We start from the raw sequence: 19,537 nt of genomic DNA, 5'->3' as shown, positions 1-19,537 counted from the left end.
AGGCTGGAGGCTCTTATGGGACTTAAGCTGGGGGACACACTACAAGGCCTTTCCTTGTCATTGCAAAGAAGGGAAAGACGGCACCGCCCATTTACTGACCGGCATTGACAGTTTTCTAGTGTTTCTCTGGTGTTGGAGACACGCATAACAATGACTATGTCCCCGAGGAGCACCAGAAAAGACTGGACACACACACACTATACTTGTGAGGACACTTCATTGACCATATTCATTCCCTAGCTCCTAACCCTAAACTTAACCATTATCCCTGACCTTAACCCAGTTCCAACCTTAATCCTAGACCCAAGTGCTAACCCTGAAATAGACCCTTGAAGAAGTGAGGACCGTCCAAAAAGTCCTCACTTTGAAATTATGCCCTCACTCATTTACAAACATCTCTCTCTCTCTCCCCCTCTCTCTCTCTATTTTTTTTGAGTGATAGTGGTTGTAAATATCAGTATATTTAAAGTACATTATTTGATATGTTTGAGTTGTGATATGAATGGTAATAAAGCTTAAGTCACAACTGGTGTGTAGGGAGGGATTTGGGAAAGGCCCCTGGCTGTCCCTCAGCAACACACTAAACCCCTAAGTGGGTTTCTACCAGGTCATTAATAACATTCACCTCTTGTATCAGGCACTCCAGCCGTCTGTCTTACACAAGGCCTGTCATATATTCATGGCAATACTTTAGATTTGGGCCGGCATGGTGGCGCAGTGGTTAGCGTGGTCGCCTCACAGTAAGAAGGTCCTGGGTTCGAGCCCCAGGGTAGTCCTCCCACAGTTCAAAGACGTAGGTCAGGTGAATCATCCATACTAAATTGTTCCTTGGTATGACTGTGTGTGTGTGTGTCGGCCCTGTGTGACAGTCTGGCAGCCTGTCCAGGGTGTCTCCCCACCTGCCGCCCAATGACTGCTGGGATAGGCTCCAGCATCCCTGCGACCCTGAGAGCAGGATAAGCGGTTAAGAAAATGGATGGACTTTGGATTTAGTTATTACTACAAGCCTTGCCATTGAGAATTCTGCTGTCCTCGATACTGCCATTTACTGTGCCTTTTCACTGCCATGACATGGTGCACACAGCAACAGGGAGAGTGCACTATTATGAAGCCGTGTCTCACCAGCTGACAGAGAAATGTATGTCTTGCAAAGAAATACTCTTTTTTGCTATCCTCACATATACACTCAATAAAGGGCTCAGTTGCCAAACTGAAATGATTAATTTGTGCTTGAATTCCCAATACAATCATCTGAGGACAAACTTTAAAACTGTCTGGTTATGAGGTGGTTTTACATTTCTAAGGATAAAAGCACAACCTGACATGATTGAGTCTATGCTTTTTTAAATTTGTATCAATTTAAGAAATAAATGGAACAATGCAATGAAACCTTGGGTCCTGCCATTCATGTGGATCTTACTTTGACAGGTGCCCCCTACCTAAACATTCTTACAGACCAAGTGCACGAGGGTGACCTACACGATATTAGGCAGGCGGTTTTAATGTCTTGGCTGATCGGTGTATGACTATGTGTGGTGGACCCCAGGATGACTAGCCAATGCTTTTGCTGGTGCTAACAGGGGTCCTAATAAAGGAATAAAGAATATAAATGCAGTCCATTTAACATTTCACCCTCTGCAGACACCATACTCCTTCCTCTATGGTAGATCTTGCTACATTGAGTAGTGTTGCTGCTCAGTTAAAGTCCTCTAGCTCTCACCTTGACCCTATCCCAACCCGTTTATATCCGTGTTTAGCTCATTACCTGAGGAGGTTCTTGCTCTTGTCAGTTACTCCTTTCAGGTGTATTTTCTCCCTACCACCTTCGAGACTGCAGGGGTGAGACCCCTTCATCAGGAGAGCACCCTCGACTCTTCTTCCCAGGGTAACTAAACACCTACTTTTAACCCTCTTGTTCTTAGTAAGATCACTGAAAATCTGGTGCTTGTGGAAACTCAATGTTTTCCTTGGGGTGAATGCTACTCGTGAAATTCTACGCTTTTGTTTTAGAAGACATCGCAGCGCTGAGACGTCTCTCGTATGTATGGTTAATGACTTTTTGCTTATTATTGCTGATACCAAGAATTTTTTTTGCTCTGGTAGTTAGACCTGAGCGCAGCCTTTGATACAATTGGACACATGGACACCATGGACACCATTTGACACAAGGCCTATTGTCTTTGGCAGACTGTGCTAAATTTGTTCAGAAACTGATAACATGTATACATGAAAGCTTATTTCCAGAAATATGGAAAAAGAAATTTCACTGTGTGTATGTAGCTACTGATTAGGTGGTAGAATGCGGGTTTTTTGTTGTTGTTGTCAAGATCAAGATATGTACATGTTAGAGCCAAATTCTAAGTATCTGTTAATGCATGCTTGCAACAGATATTTGGCAAATGGATGAACAAGTTGAAGAGTTTTTCACTTGCTGTTCTGACTAACAGGCCTTATTAATTCGCCTCATATTGGATAGAATAACTGTCTCCTATGTAATAAACTGTGCTACAGAACAGAAAGCAACAACAATGGCAGCAATACATGTGGATGTTACCAAAATCACAGGTGTCTGTCAAACGCTATGCTTCGCCTGGAGGTGCTAAATGAATGTCCTTGGGGATCTGACATCAGTCATTTTCATACACCGCCAGCGTTACTGCAGAGAAGCCAACAGTGCAGACTGCAATCACACTGGACACCTCCAAGAGTTAATGTTTGTAATAGCATGTAAGGCAGGATCTTGCTTAAAGGTTCATATGTGCCTTTTATTAGGATATTAGTGACATATTAAGCTGCACAGCTCACGCAATTGATGGAGACCACTGCACAGCCCAGGAGGCCCAGGATCAATACCAGCCCATAGAAAGGCCCTGAACACACCCATGTCCCCTCACTGTAGGTTGAGCTGGAGATAAGTGTCAGCTTAATTGGTAAAATGCTTGTGTAAATGAATGTCAAACACGAACCACAAATCACTAACCAGGAATTCAGGAGTCCAAAGAGGTCACCCGGTTCATTCCATTGACTCCATGGACCACGGGAAGCAGGCTTAGAAAATAGTGACATCAAATGTTGAGACAGAGCATCTCCCACCCAGCACCTTCACTACTCCCAAGAGAGAGGACATGAGGCACACCAAGCAGTAGGCCTGACTCGTAGGTCTGCTTTGGATTTCAATGGGAGGACTTCATAGATGACCTTTTCACGTATCGCTTTTCACTGTGTTCTTTTATGTAATAACGTATGTAATAAATAGTCTGGCTATATTGCGTTACGGTTTTCATCTCATGGGAGATGCTCAAGTACAGCGGTGAGTAAAATGAACAGAAGTGACAGCTGAGGTCTGAACCGCCAGGGGATTAAAACCAGGACAAGGGGCACCGCACCAGGCATTACCTAACGAAGCCGTAGTCCCGTGATAATTGTTGAGTAATTTAATGAGGCGCAAATGCCGCACAAACAGCAACTGCACGCGGTGGCATACCCATTAAGTTGTGCCGTGCACCTGCAGTGGACGCTAGACGCGTGAGGAGAGCGTGCGCGTCCCTTAATCGTCGCCGATTTGCAGTCACGATGTTTAGTGTCGTGGCCACGTGAGGCCGCCAGCCAATCACATTGGCGATCCGCAGCTGCAAAGCGCGTCTTCCTCACGCGCTGACTCCCAAATCCCAACGCATGTCAAGTCCGGATCATCATACGTGTCCGGCTACCGTCCGGACCAACACACCGACTTTGGACAAAAAAAAGGGGGGAAAAATAACGTGCCGGTGCTCCCGGTTAATGGCCGCCGTTGTGTAGCGTAACAATGTTGCCGACAACACGGTCTGCGCCACTCTGCCGAGCGAGCGGTTGTGGATCTGACGGTCCGTCGGTGATGCAGATTGAGGACATGTGGAAAGGCAACTTTCCCGCGAGGACTTGAGGAGGGTCGAGTGATTTTGCAGAAGGAAAGGTACGTGGGTTTGACATCTTCGCTGTTAGTTAACATTACCTCCGGTGTGCTGGCAGATGGGTAGTTTACAAGGCGAAGCTCGGGGCAGTGTTGTCCCAAACGCTGCTGAGTTCAGCCGTCTCGGTGTCGTGAATTTGGCTCCCCTCGTCTTCGGTGCAACTTTGGCGTGACGACAAAGCGACGCTCGTCACGCGTCGGCTTTTAACGGGAGGCAATTTATTTTGACGCGTCAACGCCATTAATTAAGCTCCCTGCAACGAGAGGAGTCGAAGTTAAAGTGCGGTGCACCAGATGTTGGCATCCTAAACTGGAGTACCCCCCCCCCCAAGAGGGACAGACCGCCTGGTTCCCTGCGGTGTGTGTAACTCGGACCGTGGTTGTTGGCAGTTTGGCAGAACGGCTGCAAAGCCTCCTCTGCTGCCAGCAGCCTGTCCGCAACACTGTTGCAGACCCACCTCCACGAGCTGCGTGACTCTACACAACGATAGATGCATATGTGTGTGTAATTTAGGCCCATCGTATCAAGGTTAAAGCGGTAACGTCGGATGTGTTGACGACTGGTTACTCGTGTCTGTGTGGGCATTGTGGCCAGCGCTTATCAGCACCCGTTGGGTTGTACTGTATAGTGTAGCGAATTCGGGGGACAACGCAACCACAGGAACTGCCGCGGCCGGGACGCGAACCCGTATCGTCCGCACCGCAGGAGGCATCGCTAACCGCTGGACTAAAGGGTCAGACCCGCGAGCCAGCGGCCAGCGTGTCTTCTTATCCGTGCACGTTACAATAGGAACCACGTAGACTTAATTTCAATGTGTTAACGGTGGACGACGACGAAACCGAACGTGGCCGCAGCAAACTTTAAATATCACCCGAGCTCGTCTTTGAATTGTCGAGAGCAGAGAGTAATCTCGGTTTCCGGAAATGACCCGTCATATACATGAATTCCAGCGCCAGTTATCCAATGAAGGCAACGCTTGGCGCTTCACAGCTGTTAATGTGGGCTGGCCGCTGTTTTGAATGGAGAGCGGAAGCAAGTGGAATTGTGTACTCAAAACACTATACTGAGGCAAATAATGATGTTACATAAGGGCTGTTGTTTATTCTGCTGCCATGGGAGTCCAGAAATAGGTCTATGGAAAGATGGGATGCAGAATAATAATTAACTGACACTGTTATCTCTCAAGTGTCTTAGACCTGTTATTCCGAAAGGGCTCACCTGTAATATCTGCAAACAGTTTCAAGCAACAAAAAAAAAAAAGATGTTTGCATTTTGTCTCGCTTTCATTTAGTAGCAGCAAACACAGCTTGACCAGGATCATTGTTGTCCAAGGTGAAGTGTTCTGTGGTATCTGACTCCGGACAGTGGTGCTCATACAGACTGCGGACAGTAGACTTTATATTCAGGGGCGGCGCTCTGATGTCTTTCAGGGTAGTCGGGGAGAATTTTGATAAGCTGTGGCTTACTGTCTGTCTGCCATGTCTCCTCCATTAAAGACTGGAACCGGGATGAGAGAGGTCTTTGACCATAAATGAAGCTAGACGAGTGCACCAACTGTTTCTTTATTCTAAAGGTCTATCAGATGATGCTTAATTACATCATTTGCACATGAGCACTATCGGCAACTTTAACTGGTAATATTGAACTTTTTCATGAAAGCAAACGTCCGTTTCGTTACTATCCATCACTGACTATGCTAAGACAATAATTCAGCTCGCTCTCAATTCATGAAAGCTTTTGCCTCTGAAAGCATTAGCATTAAAAAACAAAAAACCAAAACAGTCTCGGTCCAACTCTTTCCGTGAAAAAATGTCAAGGGGCTGGACATAGGAAGGGCATAGGAACTGGCGCGTTTGACATCACAGAGTTTGCACCTTCTTATCCTGCTCTCAGAGTCGCAGAGATGCTGGAGCCTATCCAAGCAGTCATTGGGCGGCAGGCGGTGAGAAAACCTGGACAGGCCGCCAGGCCATCGCAGGGCTGAGAGAGACAAACACACACACACACACACACACACACACACACACACACACACACACACACACACACACACACACACACACACACACACACACCCCTAGGGATAATTTAGTATGGCCAATTCACCTGACCTACATGTCTTAGGACTGTGGGAGGGAACCGGAGCACCCCCCGGAGGAAACCCACAGGATAAGCGAAGGAAGCAGGATAAGCGATTGGAAAATAGATGGATGAATGAATCCCCTTCTGCTGGTGGGTCAACTGTTCAGTACAGAGGGGCTTTTACTCTCTTACAAAGAATTTTTATCTACATATAATTTCCCAGTAACCCCCAAGGAATTTGCAATAGTTTTTGATGCCATTCCAACTAGCACCCTAATGCTTTTGAGAAATGTAGCTAATCCTGTACCCAGATACCCTTCTCTCCCTGATCCCGCTGACTCTCCAGTAGTTTAAGATTTGCTTTTTATTGCTTCCCCAAAATAATAATAGAGCGATACATGCCCTTTTTCAAAGAAATGTTGTCTCTTTCCCATGTGTCACGGCATATTGGAACCAGTTTGTAAATTACATACACTGGAAGAAGGTCTGGATGCTTCCACATATGTACCTAATCATGAACAAGATTAACGAGGTGTCAACTTAAAATCATCATAAATATTATCCCGCCAATCACTACATGCAGAAATTTAAAAGAGTTGTAAACACGAATTGTTCTTTCTGTGATGAACATCCAGAAACAGTGTTGCACCTGTTTTGGCACTGTTCTCACACCAAGAAATTCTGGCAAGCCCTTTGCAGATTTGTCATTGATAATCTTTTCAAAGACTTTGTTTTATTATGGGAGAATGTAGTCTTGGGTTTCCATAAACACCCAAAAAAGGTAACAAATATTTTTTCATTATAAATCTGTTAATGATAGTGGCAAAACATTTTATTCACAAAGGCAAATTGTTTTCTTGAAAGAAATTGAACAATATGTAAAACTAATTTCTTCTATGAACAGAAAGGCTGTCAAAACTTTCAATTTATGTAAGTCTTTTAATATCTTTATGTAATGTACCCCTGGCTGCTTTGTTATGTATGTTCGTTTTGTATACTGTCCCCCATATACTAAATCCATTGTGGTTAGCACGGTCACCTCACAGCAAGAAGGTCCTGGGTTCTGGGTCAAGCCCTGCTTCCCCTTCCTGAGTCATGGGATGGTTTGCCAGAACTACCTTAAAGCCAACCGAAAGTCCTCCTCCATAGCGTCGCTGAACTCCTGCCACACCTGAGTTTTTGCTTCCGCAACCGCCGAAGCTGCAGCTCTTCTGGCCTCCCGGTACCTGTCTGCTGCTTCAGGAAACCCCTGGGCCAACCAAGCCCGAAAGGCCTCCTTCTTCAGGCTCGAACCTAGGACCTTCTTGCTCTGAGGTGACCGTGCTAACTACTGCTCCACCGTGCCGCCATTCTTGACAGTAGTTTTAATTATGTATTATAAGCTGCTTAGAATTGGTGTTAGGAAGTTGAACAGGTTATAATTCCTCTCTAATATCTATTTTGGAACCACCACAGCTTCATAATATTTTCACCACTCGCTTCAAAAGCAAAGCCCAAAACATCATTAACGACACCAGCCACCCTGCTCATGTTCTGTTCTCGCTCCTTCCATCTAAAAAACTTTACTGGAGCATCAAATCACACACCACCCATCTCAATAATAGTTTCTTTCCACAGGAAGTCAGGTTGCTGAAAATCTGACGCACCCATATGCACATTACATTGTTCTGTTGTTGTGTACTTTTCTATATCGTGTATGTCATGTATGAATTCATGTGTACATAGTCTGCATAGGTCTGTAGTGTTGTTAGTGGGATGGTGTGTCCTTGTGTCCTTTGTGTTAAGGCAGAGAGAGCCAGAGCTCAAGAATTTCATTTTATTCCATACACATGACAAGTTGAATTTGAACTTAATATTGCGGTGAAACCATCAACAACATTCTCCTTCTAACAACTGTGTTGATTCAAGCGTCTCGCCAAAATCAAAACTTTACAACAACATTTGAACACATCATGATAAGGCTCCAGCATCCCCGCGACCCTGAGAGCAGGATAAGCGGTTAGGATAATGGATGGATGGATGGATGATAAGGCTCTATTCAGGAAGAAATTTTCGTTTGTGTTTTGCTTCATAGCCAGAGCATCCTTGTTTCTGTAGAGAAGTAGAAAATAAATTGATTTGATTTGGTCAAAAGGCTCCAGGTGGCTAAAAATTCACAAGTTATTATTACCAGGCTCGCCCTATTGGGGGGAAAAAAAGTCACACTAAAAGAAATTGAACTATTAGCCTAAGTATTTGTGTGTTTCATTCACTGTGTGCCCAGGATACCACCTGCTCTAGATGGGAGAAGCTACAGAGCTTCTGCCATAACGTCTGAGAGTGAAATTAACTCTGTGTGTGTGTAGTGGGGGGGGGGGGGGGGGGGACCAGCTGTGGAGCAGCAGTGGACCGCAGCTCTGTTTTGCTCACATTTCAGAGAATGTAATTAGTGTTTTCCTCATTAATGATGTATTATTTCACCACCCACGACCCATCCGCTATTAATCAGAGTGCCTGGCTAAAGCTAGCTAGCTAATGGCAAGCAGCTGGCTAGACTGTTTCAATCCAGTGACTAATAAACAATACATCCATTTGAAGGTAGAACGAGGAGGATTTTCCTAAAAATCCATGTATAGACTCATAAAAATAATCCCCTTCAATCATCACTTATGAGCCACTAGAGGTGTGTGGCAGTGTCTGTATCTGCAGAGAGCCTGTCCTCTGCCTGTGTTTTCTTATTTTTCTTATTTTGCTCTGTATGGAACATTGCTGGATTCTTTTGATTTGAGTTATCTTTATTTAAAACATGTAAAAACAAAACAACGACAAAACATAAAAAACAACAACAATGAAATGAACAATGACCCTATACAACTTACTCGATAAACAAATTCTCATAAACAACACAAATTAAATATTACATGTCCAAAAAGGAAGTATACACATTTATTCCTACCCCTTCTGCACTAACTCAATCTTTATCTTATATAACAATTTATGTTTATAAACAATTATCCCAATTCTATGTACTACCTAAATATCACCAGTGTCAATAATATAACCCCCCCCCCTTTTTTTTCTCCCCAATCGTATCCGGCCAATCACCTGCTGCTCCACCCCCGCTGCCAATCCAGGGAGGGCTGCAGACTACCACATGCAGAGTTGTTCCTTATCCAATTCGAGGGTCTAAGGACTGGATGTTGTGTTGCTGTAAAGCCGCTTGAGGCAAATTTGTAATTTGTGATATTGGGCTATACAAATAAAATTGACTTGACTTGAGCTGACAGTGACGAGTTTTGCAAGGGGGATGTAGCACATGGGAGGATCACGCTATTCCCCCCAGACCCCCCCCCCCCGAACAGGCGCTGCGACCGACCAGAGGAGGCGGCAGTGCAGCAACCAGGACACATACTCACATCCAGCTTTTCACCCTCAGACACAGCCAATTGTGTCTGTAGGGACGCCTGACCAAGCCGGCGGTAACACAGGGATTCGAACCGCCGATCCCCGTGTTGGTAGGCAACGGAATAGACTGCCACACTACCTGGACGCACAATACTACTAGAAAACTTAAACAGATATCACAACCCTTCCTCATCCCTATACCTCTTAAAAATACATTTTTTGTACATCTTTTTGAACTGAATAATGTTTGTACTTTTCTTGCGTTCCAAATCCAAACTATTCCACAAATTCACCCCACAGATCGAAATACACATATTCTTTATAGTTGTATGAATACAAGAGTTTCTTAAAATTAAACTTTCCTCTCAGCTTATACCCCTTCCCCCTGAACATTTTGTTGTATATTACCCAGTTGTAAATTATGTCCTTTATACATTATTTGTGCTGTGTTATATATATAAAAACATAGAATCCAGGTGCCAGGTCAAGATCGTAAGAACGTATCCAAGAGGAAGTTATGACGATGGTGGACACAGCACCGAAAAGACGCAAATATAGTGAGGTGAAATGCCAAGTGGACAAAGCTCATTCCAGAACTGGGTTTGGTTTCACCTAATGGCGAGCACTGAAGGAGAGGGTGGAATTGGCCTGTACACTGGGATGTGTTCTGGCAACTGCAGTCAGGGGGTGCACGCTTCTGGTATCATTGAGCCGGGGAGGAGGGGCCAACTTTGAATGTTGTGTTTACAAACTGCTGTCGCTAAGTCCTACTCAGTCTACCTTTAAATTTGTCCTTACCTTAGACTCAGGGTTTGCAGGCCTACTCTGGTTTGATGAAGGTGGTGCAGTGCCCTCTTGTTGGTCGATCTGTGCTTTGCTTAACCAGTGCAATATATTTGCGAGGTTCTGCCATCAAGCCATTTGTAACTGAGGGGATAGATGGACCAGTACCACCGATTTATTTCAAGTTCAGTGCAGTTTATCGTTTGCTACGCGATAGTTTAAAACAAATAAATAAAAAAATAAAAATAAAATCCCCTTCATCTCAGAGGCGTACCTGCGTGGGAAGATCTCTGTTTGTCCCAAACATATTTTCTATCATCTCGAGCTCTGGAGAAAAAGCTTTACGAATAAGAATGGCCATATGATAAACTCCAAACTCAGCTGAAGAAAGTTGCTCACCAAACAACACTTAATGTATTGTAATGTAATATCGAGAGTTCCCGAGTTTATTAAAAAACCTGTATTGTTGGGTTTCATTTGGAGGCAGAACTGCATGGCAATGTTATAAAGAGAGGTGGGCCTAAAATGGAACCTTGAGGGGCTCACATGGCTTAGTATTTGAGAAAGAAGAAAAACTGCCTATATTAACAGAAAAAGTCATGTTCAGATAAGAGACAGGTAGTAAACTTGCAAACAAGCAGATTAGATGGGTAGCAGATATGATTAAAAAATATATATAAAATATTGCTCTAAACACAACATGCCGCAGTGTTGTGTTTTTGAAAACCTAGCTCCTCACCAAAATTGTAGAAGCTGTGGTTCAGCTTCAACAGAAGCATGTTTTTCAGAATTGCTGGAATAAAGTCTTGCTTTTGGCAGTAAAATGTCCATTTCTTGGAAGAGTTCAGCCTTTTTCGGGACAAGCAATCTCAATTATAAGAAAATTCAACATCCCTTTATGAGGACACATGGAACAACATCAGGATGGTGCCACAGACAGTATCCTCGGTTCTGCGCTCTTGTACTTTTTCTGTTTTTGCTTATTTGTTTAGATTCCAGCACCCACTCACTGATCACTGACAGCAAGGAAGAACTTTTAAGTCTTCAACTGTCCACTGGACAAACTGAACAGACTTTTTCACCGACTTTAATTGAACTTTTTTTTATTATTATTATTTGTTTTTCTCCCCAATTCTATCCGGCCAATTACCCTACTCTTCCAAGCTGTCCCGGTCGCTGCTCCACCCCCTCTGCTGATCCGGGGAGGGCTGCAGACTACCACATGCATCCTCCAATACATGTGGAGTCGCCAACCGCTTCTTTTCACCTGACAGTGAGGAGTTTCACCAGGGGGACATAGTGCGTGAGAGGATCATGCTATTCCCCCCCAGTTCCCCCTCCCCCCTGAACAGGTGCCCTGACCGACCAGAGAAGGCCCTAATGCAGCGACCAGGACACATACCCACATCCAGCATCCCACCCGCAGACACAGCCAATTGTGTCTGTAGGGACGCCCAACCAAGCTGGAGGTAACACGGAGATTCAAACCGGTGATCCCTGTCTTGGTAGGCAACAGACTAGACCGCTACACTACCCGGACGCCCTTAATTGAAAGTTTTAAAGAAAGTCTTGCCAAGGTCTTTATCGGTACAGGCCTGTGTGGATTATGACGAAGATGCCAAAGGGGTAAGCGAGCTGGAGCACTCGTTAAACTGCGACAGTGGGGATTTAGAACCGCCCTCCCATCAACCCACCTGGCAAATGCCCGCTGTCTGGCCAACAAGATGGACGAACTGCTACTTCTTAAATGGAAAAAAACTCGGAAGACTTTTCCAGATCTGTCGCCCTGTGCCTCACTGAAACCTGGCTTAGTGAACATATATTGGACAGTACACTTCATCTACTGCAGTTCCAACTCCTCTGGGCAGACCACAATATGGAGCTATCGGGGGAAAAACGGGGTGGTGGCATGTGCTTCTACATAAACGAAGGTTGGTGTACAGATATCAGTTTTGAAGAAATCACGCAGCCCTCACTTAGAGACCCTTTTCATTGACTGTAAACCATTTTATTAACCGCTGGAATTTTCATCAATTATTCTGGTCAGTGTCTATATCCCACCCCAGACCTGTGTTAAAGAGGCATTAAAACACCTGGCTGATCAAATTGCAAGCATGGAGTACAAATATCCAGACTCCCTACTCATTATCCTTGGGGATTTTAAGAGAGCAAACCTCAGCCACGAACTGCCAAAATAAAGACGGCATGTTAAATGCCCCACCAGAGACAAAAACACTCTGGATCACTGCTGCACAATATTAAAGGATGCCTACGCTCTGTCCCCTTGCAGTCCTGGGCCTCTCTGATCGGTCTGATTCATCTTATCCCAACCTACAGGCAGAAACTAAAATCGGCAAAGCCTGTGGTTAAAACTGTGAGGAAATGGACCAATGAGTCAAAACTGGAGCTCCAGGCCTGCCTTGACTGCACTGACTGGAGTGTTTTTTAGGCAGCGTCTACAGACCTGGATGAACTTACTGACACTGTGACATCTTACATCAGCTTTTTTTGAGGACGTGTGTGCCCACCAAAACCTTCTGTACCTTTTAACAACAATAAGCCCTGGTTCTAAGCTAAACTGAGGTCGAAGAGGAGGCTTACAGGAGTGGTGATAGGATCCGGTATAACAAAGCCAGAAATACACTCACAAAGGAGATCAGAGTGGCAAAAAAGTGCTACTCTGAAAAGTTGAAAAATGGGTTTTCTGCCAACAACCCATCATCAGTCTGGAGCGGTTTGAAAGACATTACCAACTACAGAAGACTGTCCCCCCACACTGTAGGGGACCATCAACTGGCTGACGACCTAAATGGGTTTTACTGCCGGTTTGAAAAGCTAACTTTCACACCCCTCTGCCTCTCTGGCCACAATACACAACCAACTGCACTCCCTGCAAGCCACTCCCACTCCCCACCGAACCCCCAAGCGCACTCAGGATCTGTGTTGAGGACATGCACCAGCTCTTCCAGAGACGGAAGACCAGGAAGGCAGCAGGCCCGGATGGCATGTCACCCTCCTGTCTTAAAGTCTGTGCTGACCAGCTGTCCCCCACTGTCGCACTGATCTTCAACAGATCACTGGAGCTGTGTGAAGTCCCCTCCAGCTTCAAGAGCTCCGCTATCATCCTGATCCCCAAGAATCCCCCCATCACAGGATTAAATGACTACAGGCCCATTGCCCTAATGTCTGTAGTCATGAAATCCTTGGAGAGACTGGTGTTGGTCCACCTGAAGGAAGTCACAGGCCCCCTGCTCGACCCCCTGCAGTTTGCCTACTGAGCAAACAGGTCAGTGGATGATGCAGTCAACATGGGATTGCACTACATCTTCCAACACCTCGACTCCCCAGGGACATACGCAAGGGTCCTGTTTGTGGACTTCAGCTCAGTGTTCAACACCACTGTGCCAGATATCCTCCTCTCCAAACTCACCCAGCTCACTGTACCAGCCCCCCCATCTGCCAGTAGATTAAAAACTTCCTGACAGACAGGAGGCAGCAGTGAGGCTGGGGAAAACCACATCCAGCACCCGGGCAGTCAGCACTGGTGCCCCCCAGGGATGTGTGCTCTCCCCTCTACTCTTCTAATAATAATAATAAATGAAATTTATATAGAGCTTTTCTAACACTCAAAGTCGCTTTACAATAAACGGTGGTGAAACAAGACAATAGATAAACATAACTCTGGCATACAGGGGTGGAGGGGGGGGCTATGAGAGGGAGAAGCGGCAGCCACACACGATGCCAACAGTACTCTCCAACTTAAACAGATACAAAGGGGCAAGAAAACAAAAAACAACAGCACTGTAGACGTTGATTTTCTGTAGGGGTTTACTCCTGTTGCCTATTCCTCTCCCGAGGCATCCACTAGGGCTAGGCAGTGGCACTATTTAACCCATAGCTGGGGGCTGGTTCGTGGGCATCAGGGAATAGCCACACACCGGTGGGCCTGCCTACTGCACGTCTAGGGGCCAGACCTCCTCCGAGTCCGTTGTAGTTCAGCCAGGGTCCGAGGTATACCCAGTTACCGTGTGTCTTCACAAGGAGGCACTATATAGGGCTTGCTGTTAGAGTATGTACTGGCAGGGAAAGACTTACGTGCTCAGCTCTCCTGTTTGCATTTCTGCTAGCCAGGGGTGAAGGTTGAGAGTGAGACATGATAGGCACAGAACACTACACCAACAAACTAGATGCTTCACAACAACCCCACTTCTTACAGAAGAATGTCAGGCACGCCCTCTACACACCTTCTCCCTCTACACAAATGACTGCACCTCAGATGACCCGTGTGTTTAACTCCTGAAGTTTAGACGACACAACCGTCATTGGCCTTATCCGGGATGGTGACGAGTCTGCATATAGATGGGAGGTTGATCAGCTGGCCCTCTGATGTTACCATAACAACCTGTAGCTGAACACACTCAAAACAGTGGTGATGATAGTGGACCAGGAGGAGCCCTCCAACACTGCCCCCCTCACCATACTCAACAGCATGGTGTCTACCATGAAAACCTACAGCTTTATGGGTTCCACAATCTCCCAGGACCTAAGGTGGGCATCCAACATGGACACAATCATCAAAAAGGCCCAGCAGAGGATGTACTTTCTCTGCCAGCTCAAGAAATTCAGCCTGCCTCGGGAACTGTTGATTCAGTTCTACACTGCAATAATCCAGTCTGTCCCCTGCACATCCATCACTTTCTGGTTTGGTTTAGCCACCAAACAGGACAGGGACAGACTACAACGGACAGTTAGGTCTGCAGAGAAAATCATTGGTGCCAACCTGCCCTCCATTCAAGGACTTGTACATATCCAGACTCAGGAAATGGGCAGGCGACATCACTTCAGACCCATCACACCTTGGTTAAAACCTGTTCCAACTCCTCCCCTCTGGCAGGCGCTACAGAGCACTGCACCCCAAAACAACCAGATATAAAAACAGTTTCTTTCCACGGGCTGTCATTCAAATTAACGCTTAACACTGTCAATAAATCCAACCATTTTGTATATACTGTACTGCACATTGTACGTATACTGGTACAGTGTGTCCTGTACATCTACCTCAGGCATGTATGTGAGGAACCTGCTAACATCTATTTCAGCATCTATGCACCATTGCACCTTATCACCTCTTATTTTGCCTGTATATAGTCAATCATTGTGTATATATCCGAAGATTGTTGTGTTGTTATTCTATGTTAAGTAAACTGAGAGAGCCACGAAACTGGAGTCAAATTCCATGTATGTAAAAATCTACATGGCCAGTAAACATGATTCTGATGAGAGCAGTGTGTTGTTTTTCCATCACCCACTCTGAAGTGGGTAGTACTTCTTTTCTTTCATCTTGTAAGTAATTTATGTATCCTGCTCTGGTTTATTCAGCAGTTTCAATTGTTCTTAATTGTGTTATGTTGCAGCAGATGATGATAGATGACAAATTGTTTACAACTAATCCCTGACATGGCTTGTCCTTGTCATGGACCAGCAACGTAGATGAGACATGACAAGGTAGAGGCTGATTTGACCATCGCCACAGTGGTTGAAGTATTATCCAGATGCAGTGTTAAATATCACATTGCTGTCTGGGGCGAGAGTCATTCCTGTGTCTCTGCTCATTTGGAGACGTCCTTTTAATGTTATTCGGTCTTCAACAGCAAGCTGACAGCAATGAAGTATTTGATCTATTAACAGTTCGGACATGAACAGACAGATGTGTTTGTACCGGCAGGCATGACGCTGTAGGAGGCCGCTTTATGAAGCAGCTGGGAAAAGCATAATGGAGGAGGCAGCAAACCAGCTTGAGAGAGACCATGTGCACAGTGTGTATGAGAAGATTGCTCCATATTTCAATGACAGCCGTTACAAAGCCTGGCCCAAGGTACGCCAGTTCCTTCTGGACCAGCCTCCAGGGAGCATCATCGTTGATGTGGGTAGGTACCATTTCAGATGGACATTTACTACTAAGCAGGTACTGGTAGCCTATTTAACGCATGAGTATACTGAGTATTTGTCATTTTTCTTCTTGTCATCCATATGTTTAATGCAGACAACTGGCACTTATGTACCGAACACCTCCAAGCTATTTATAGACTGGCCTTCCTTGGGTGGAATTTCTTATATTTGATTATATAAAATAATCAAATTAGGACTGATTTTTTTCCTTTTAGGCTGTGGTAATGGCAAATATCTCCACATCAATAAAGAGGTGTTCAAGCTGGGATGCGATGTTTGCCGCCCCCTGGTGGACTTTGCCTGGAGTCAAGGACATGAGGTCCAGATGTGTGACAGCCTCCATCTGCCTTATCGGGACAACTGCTTTGATGCTGTGCTCTCAATTGCAGGTAATGGATCCACTTTGCTTGAGGCATGTGTTTTTAACGTTTAACATCTCTCTCTATATGTATAAACCACAGCTTTTTAGTCTGTCATGTGCTTCAAAGTAAATTCATAGTGATGACAAAGAATCTGTTTACTGAGTGATAAAACATATTTTGATTTATTTCATTGAGCATGTTTCCTACCCAACAGTGATGCACCTTGGGGGTATTGTTCTACTCAAATATAAATATTGTCAAATTATAGTATTGAAGATGGCAGCAGACACACACACCAGTAGATTATGCTGTGAGCCACTTGCAATGTTCATGATGTGATTTTGTGACTCAGAACTTGCCTTCAAATACTGACTGACAGATAATGTAAATGTTTTCTTGTAGTCATTCATCATTTGTCCACCAAAGAGCGCCGAATTCGAGCAATAAAGGAGATGGCACGCACTCTGCGTGTGGGAGGACGCATTATGATCTATGTATGGGCCATGGAACAAAAGCATCGTAAATTTGAGAAGCAGGACATCTTTGTTCCCTGGAACCCCAATCCCCATTCCCCCTCCAGCTTCAACAGGGAGCACACCAAATCCAGGAGGAGGGGTGCCACGCAAAGTGTGGGTGAAGTCATAGACAGCACTGACAAGCACAGGAAGGTGAAAAGCACATCTTCCATGACTGTAAAAAAAGACATAGCAGGCACCACACGGCAGCAGAAAACCCAGAGACTGTGGTTCTTCTCTAGGTCCCTGGATTCTGTGTTTGACTTTGGAAGCTTAGCCATCTCCTGGTCATCCTACAGAGAACTGAGCACTTTATCATCTCCTACAGGAGAAATCCAAGGAAACAAGGGTGGCCAACATGGGAGAGGACGAGGCCTTATCAAGCAGGTCTCCAGCTTCTTTTCCCCCCCGTCTATAATAAATTCGGAGGAGGATGTCTTTGACTCGGTCACGGAGGGACCAAGGGGACAGAAGGAAGCTGGAGGCAACAGTACCACCACCAAATATGGAAACCAGGATGTCTCTGCAGCCACATTCCAGGAGTGTGGTTCTCTGGCACTGCCAGATCTGGTTCCCTGCCAGAAGGAGTATCTTGAGCAGCCTGATGAAAGAGAGAATAATAAAGATGCGCAGGGAAATGGGCAAGAACAAGAAAGCACACAGAATCCTCAGGAGAGTGATGGGCAGATGGAAGGCTCCTGCCTAAGGTACTATCACGTCTTTAGGGAGGGGGAACTTGCAGAGCTGATCAAGAATCATGTACAGGAGCTTCATGTCACACACACCTACTTTGACCATGCCAACTGGTGTGTCGTGGCAGAGAAAATTCAGGTTTGGAAAACATAACTCATAGTTTCTTGAATTTTTTCAACTTTTTAAAGATTTTTTCTTTTTTTTAAAGTTATACTTTGCATTTCCACTGCCTCGCATTTTAGCGTTGACTGACAGTCATTCGTTTTTAAAGTGCCATAATTCTACACTACACACACGGCCGTAGCCATTGTAGAAATCCTTCTCAGTACATTGAACTGTAAATTGCAGTAGAATAATTTTAGAAGAAAAAAAAATCACTTTTTAGCTGTCAGGTCAGACTGTTTTAGACACATTTTATGGATACCATATTCAGTTCTAAGCATTATAAACGTTATTTTAGAGGGAATATCGAGTTAACTACAGTGCTCGTGGAGAACCGTTGCATGATTAGAGTCGTCTACAATTGCAGTGTGTTGAGTTCATTTTAATACAAATTAAGCAAACAGTATCCAGAGATGTGTTTCTTCATGCTGACAAGATTTTAGCTTATGAAATTCCAATGCTGCTAACAGTGATTTTAACTATTTAAAAGAAAAAAGGGGAAAAAAAGGTTTTACCTGTATGTCATTCAGAATTTTAATGTTCTTCTCTTTGGACAAAACTTGGCACTAATAACATTCTTCCACTTGACATGTTTCAAAGTGTTGATGGTAGTGGACCGATCTTATCTCGTACCTTGTGTGTCTGCCTGTTTCAAAATTGCACCTGGCCATCAGCAATCGATGCGAGAAGGCAACCTTGCAGTACTCACTTGTTAATGTACCTCTTGGCAGAATTTTCCATCAACCATCTGTATATAATCCCTCATATTCATTACAGCTGTGTAATGGGGAGAATCTGGCGATACGATACGTTTCACGATACGGGGATAATGATTCAGTGTATTGCGATACTGTAAGAAAGGCGATATATTGCAATTTCATAGGCCTGTGTTATTTGTGCTTGTGCTACTTCCCGTCTGAGTTTACGTTGTTGGGTTGGAGTGGAAGAGTCAAATGGCTGAAGATGGATTACAACACTTACCTAGTGGTCGTGGGGTAACAGACAACACAAAATGTTTGTCACAAACCTTTACATATAAACAATTAAAAATCAATATAGTGGTTTTGAGAATCGATACAGAATTACAAAAGATAATCTCGTGATACTTGAGTATATCGATGTTTTCTTACACCCCTAATATTCATGCTTGGTGGGTAAAAAGAACATTGCCGTTCAGAATTCCAGAAGCGTATCTTCATAAGTATTTGTGCAATTTGTTTCTTGTACCCCGTTCTACCCAGGTTTCTGAAAGAAAGCATTCCCAGTGTTTCTGCTCGATGTCTATTTGTGAACGGTGGATTTATGTCTTGTGTTGACGTTTGTAGCTGAACCGTACCAGAAGAAGTAATGTTTTGGCACTGCCTCATATACTGTGAATAAACATTGCACTGTACTGCAAGTATGTCACTGCTTGCTACTTGATGTCAGTGAATGACAAATAAAACTTGACAAATACTCTTAATCCGTACTCATTGTACCAAAGAAGATGAGTACACCTTTCAGCACAGCATCTCTGGACCAACTGTGTGTGTTCTTAAATGAAAGTGGTACGTTTTATTATTTTATGTTACCTGATGTAACCACTGTCTTTTGTTCTGAATAAATTTTATTAAAGACAAGTTCTCTTTTTTTTTATCATTTATTTGTCCTTGTATTA

The 19,537-nt window shown here is 44.5% G+C and overlaps 1 protein-coding gene across 1 annotated transcript; it reads left to right on the top strand.

Annotated features, from left to right (window-relative positions):
* Positions 1–3,717: 3,717 nt before the first annotated feature.
* Positions 3,718–17,871, top strand: trmt9b (tRNA methyltransferase 9B). The gene is made up of 4 exons (XM_056283769.1): positions 3,718–3,952; positions 15,925–16,126; positions 16,364–16,537; positions 16,913–17,871. Exons 2-4 carry the CDS (start codon positions 15,973–15,975, stop codon positions 17,869–17,871), a joined length of 1,287 nt encoding a protein of 428 aa, XP_056139744.1. The 5' UTR covers positions 3,718–3,952; positions 15,925–15,972.
* Positions 17,872–19,537: the final 1,666 nt, after the last annotated feature.

Source organism: Lampris incognitus, chromosome 7 (genome assembly GCF_029633865.1).
Source record: "Lampris incognitus isolate fLamInc1 chromosome 7, fLamInc1.hap2, whole genome shotgun sequence".
Taxonomy (NCBI): domain Eukaryota; kingdom Metazoa; phylum Chordata; class Actinopteri; order Lampriformes; family Lampridae; genus Lampris; species Lampris incognitus.
The sequence above is the reverse complement of the archived record's forward strand: the minus strand, read 5'-3'. Positions and strand labels throughout refer to the sequence as shown.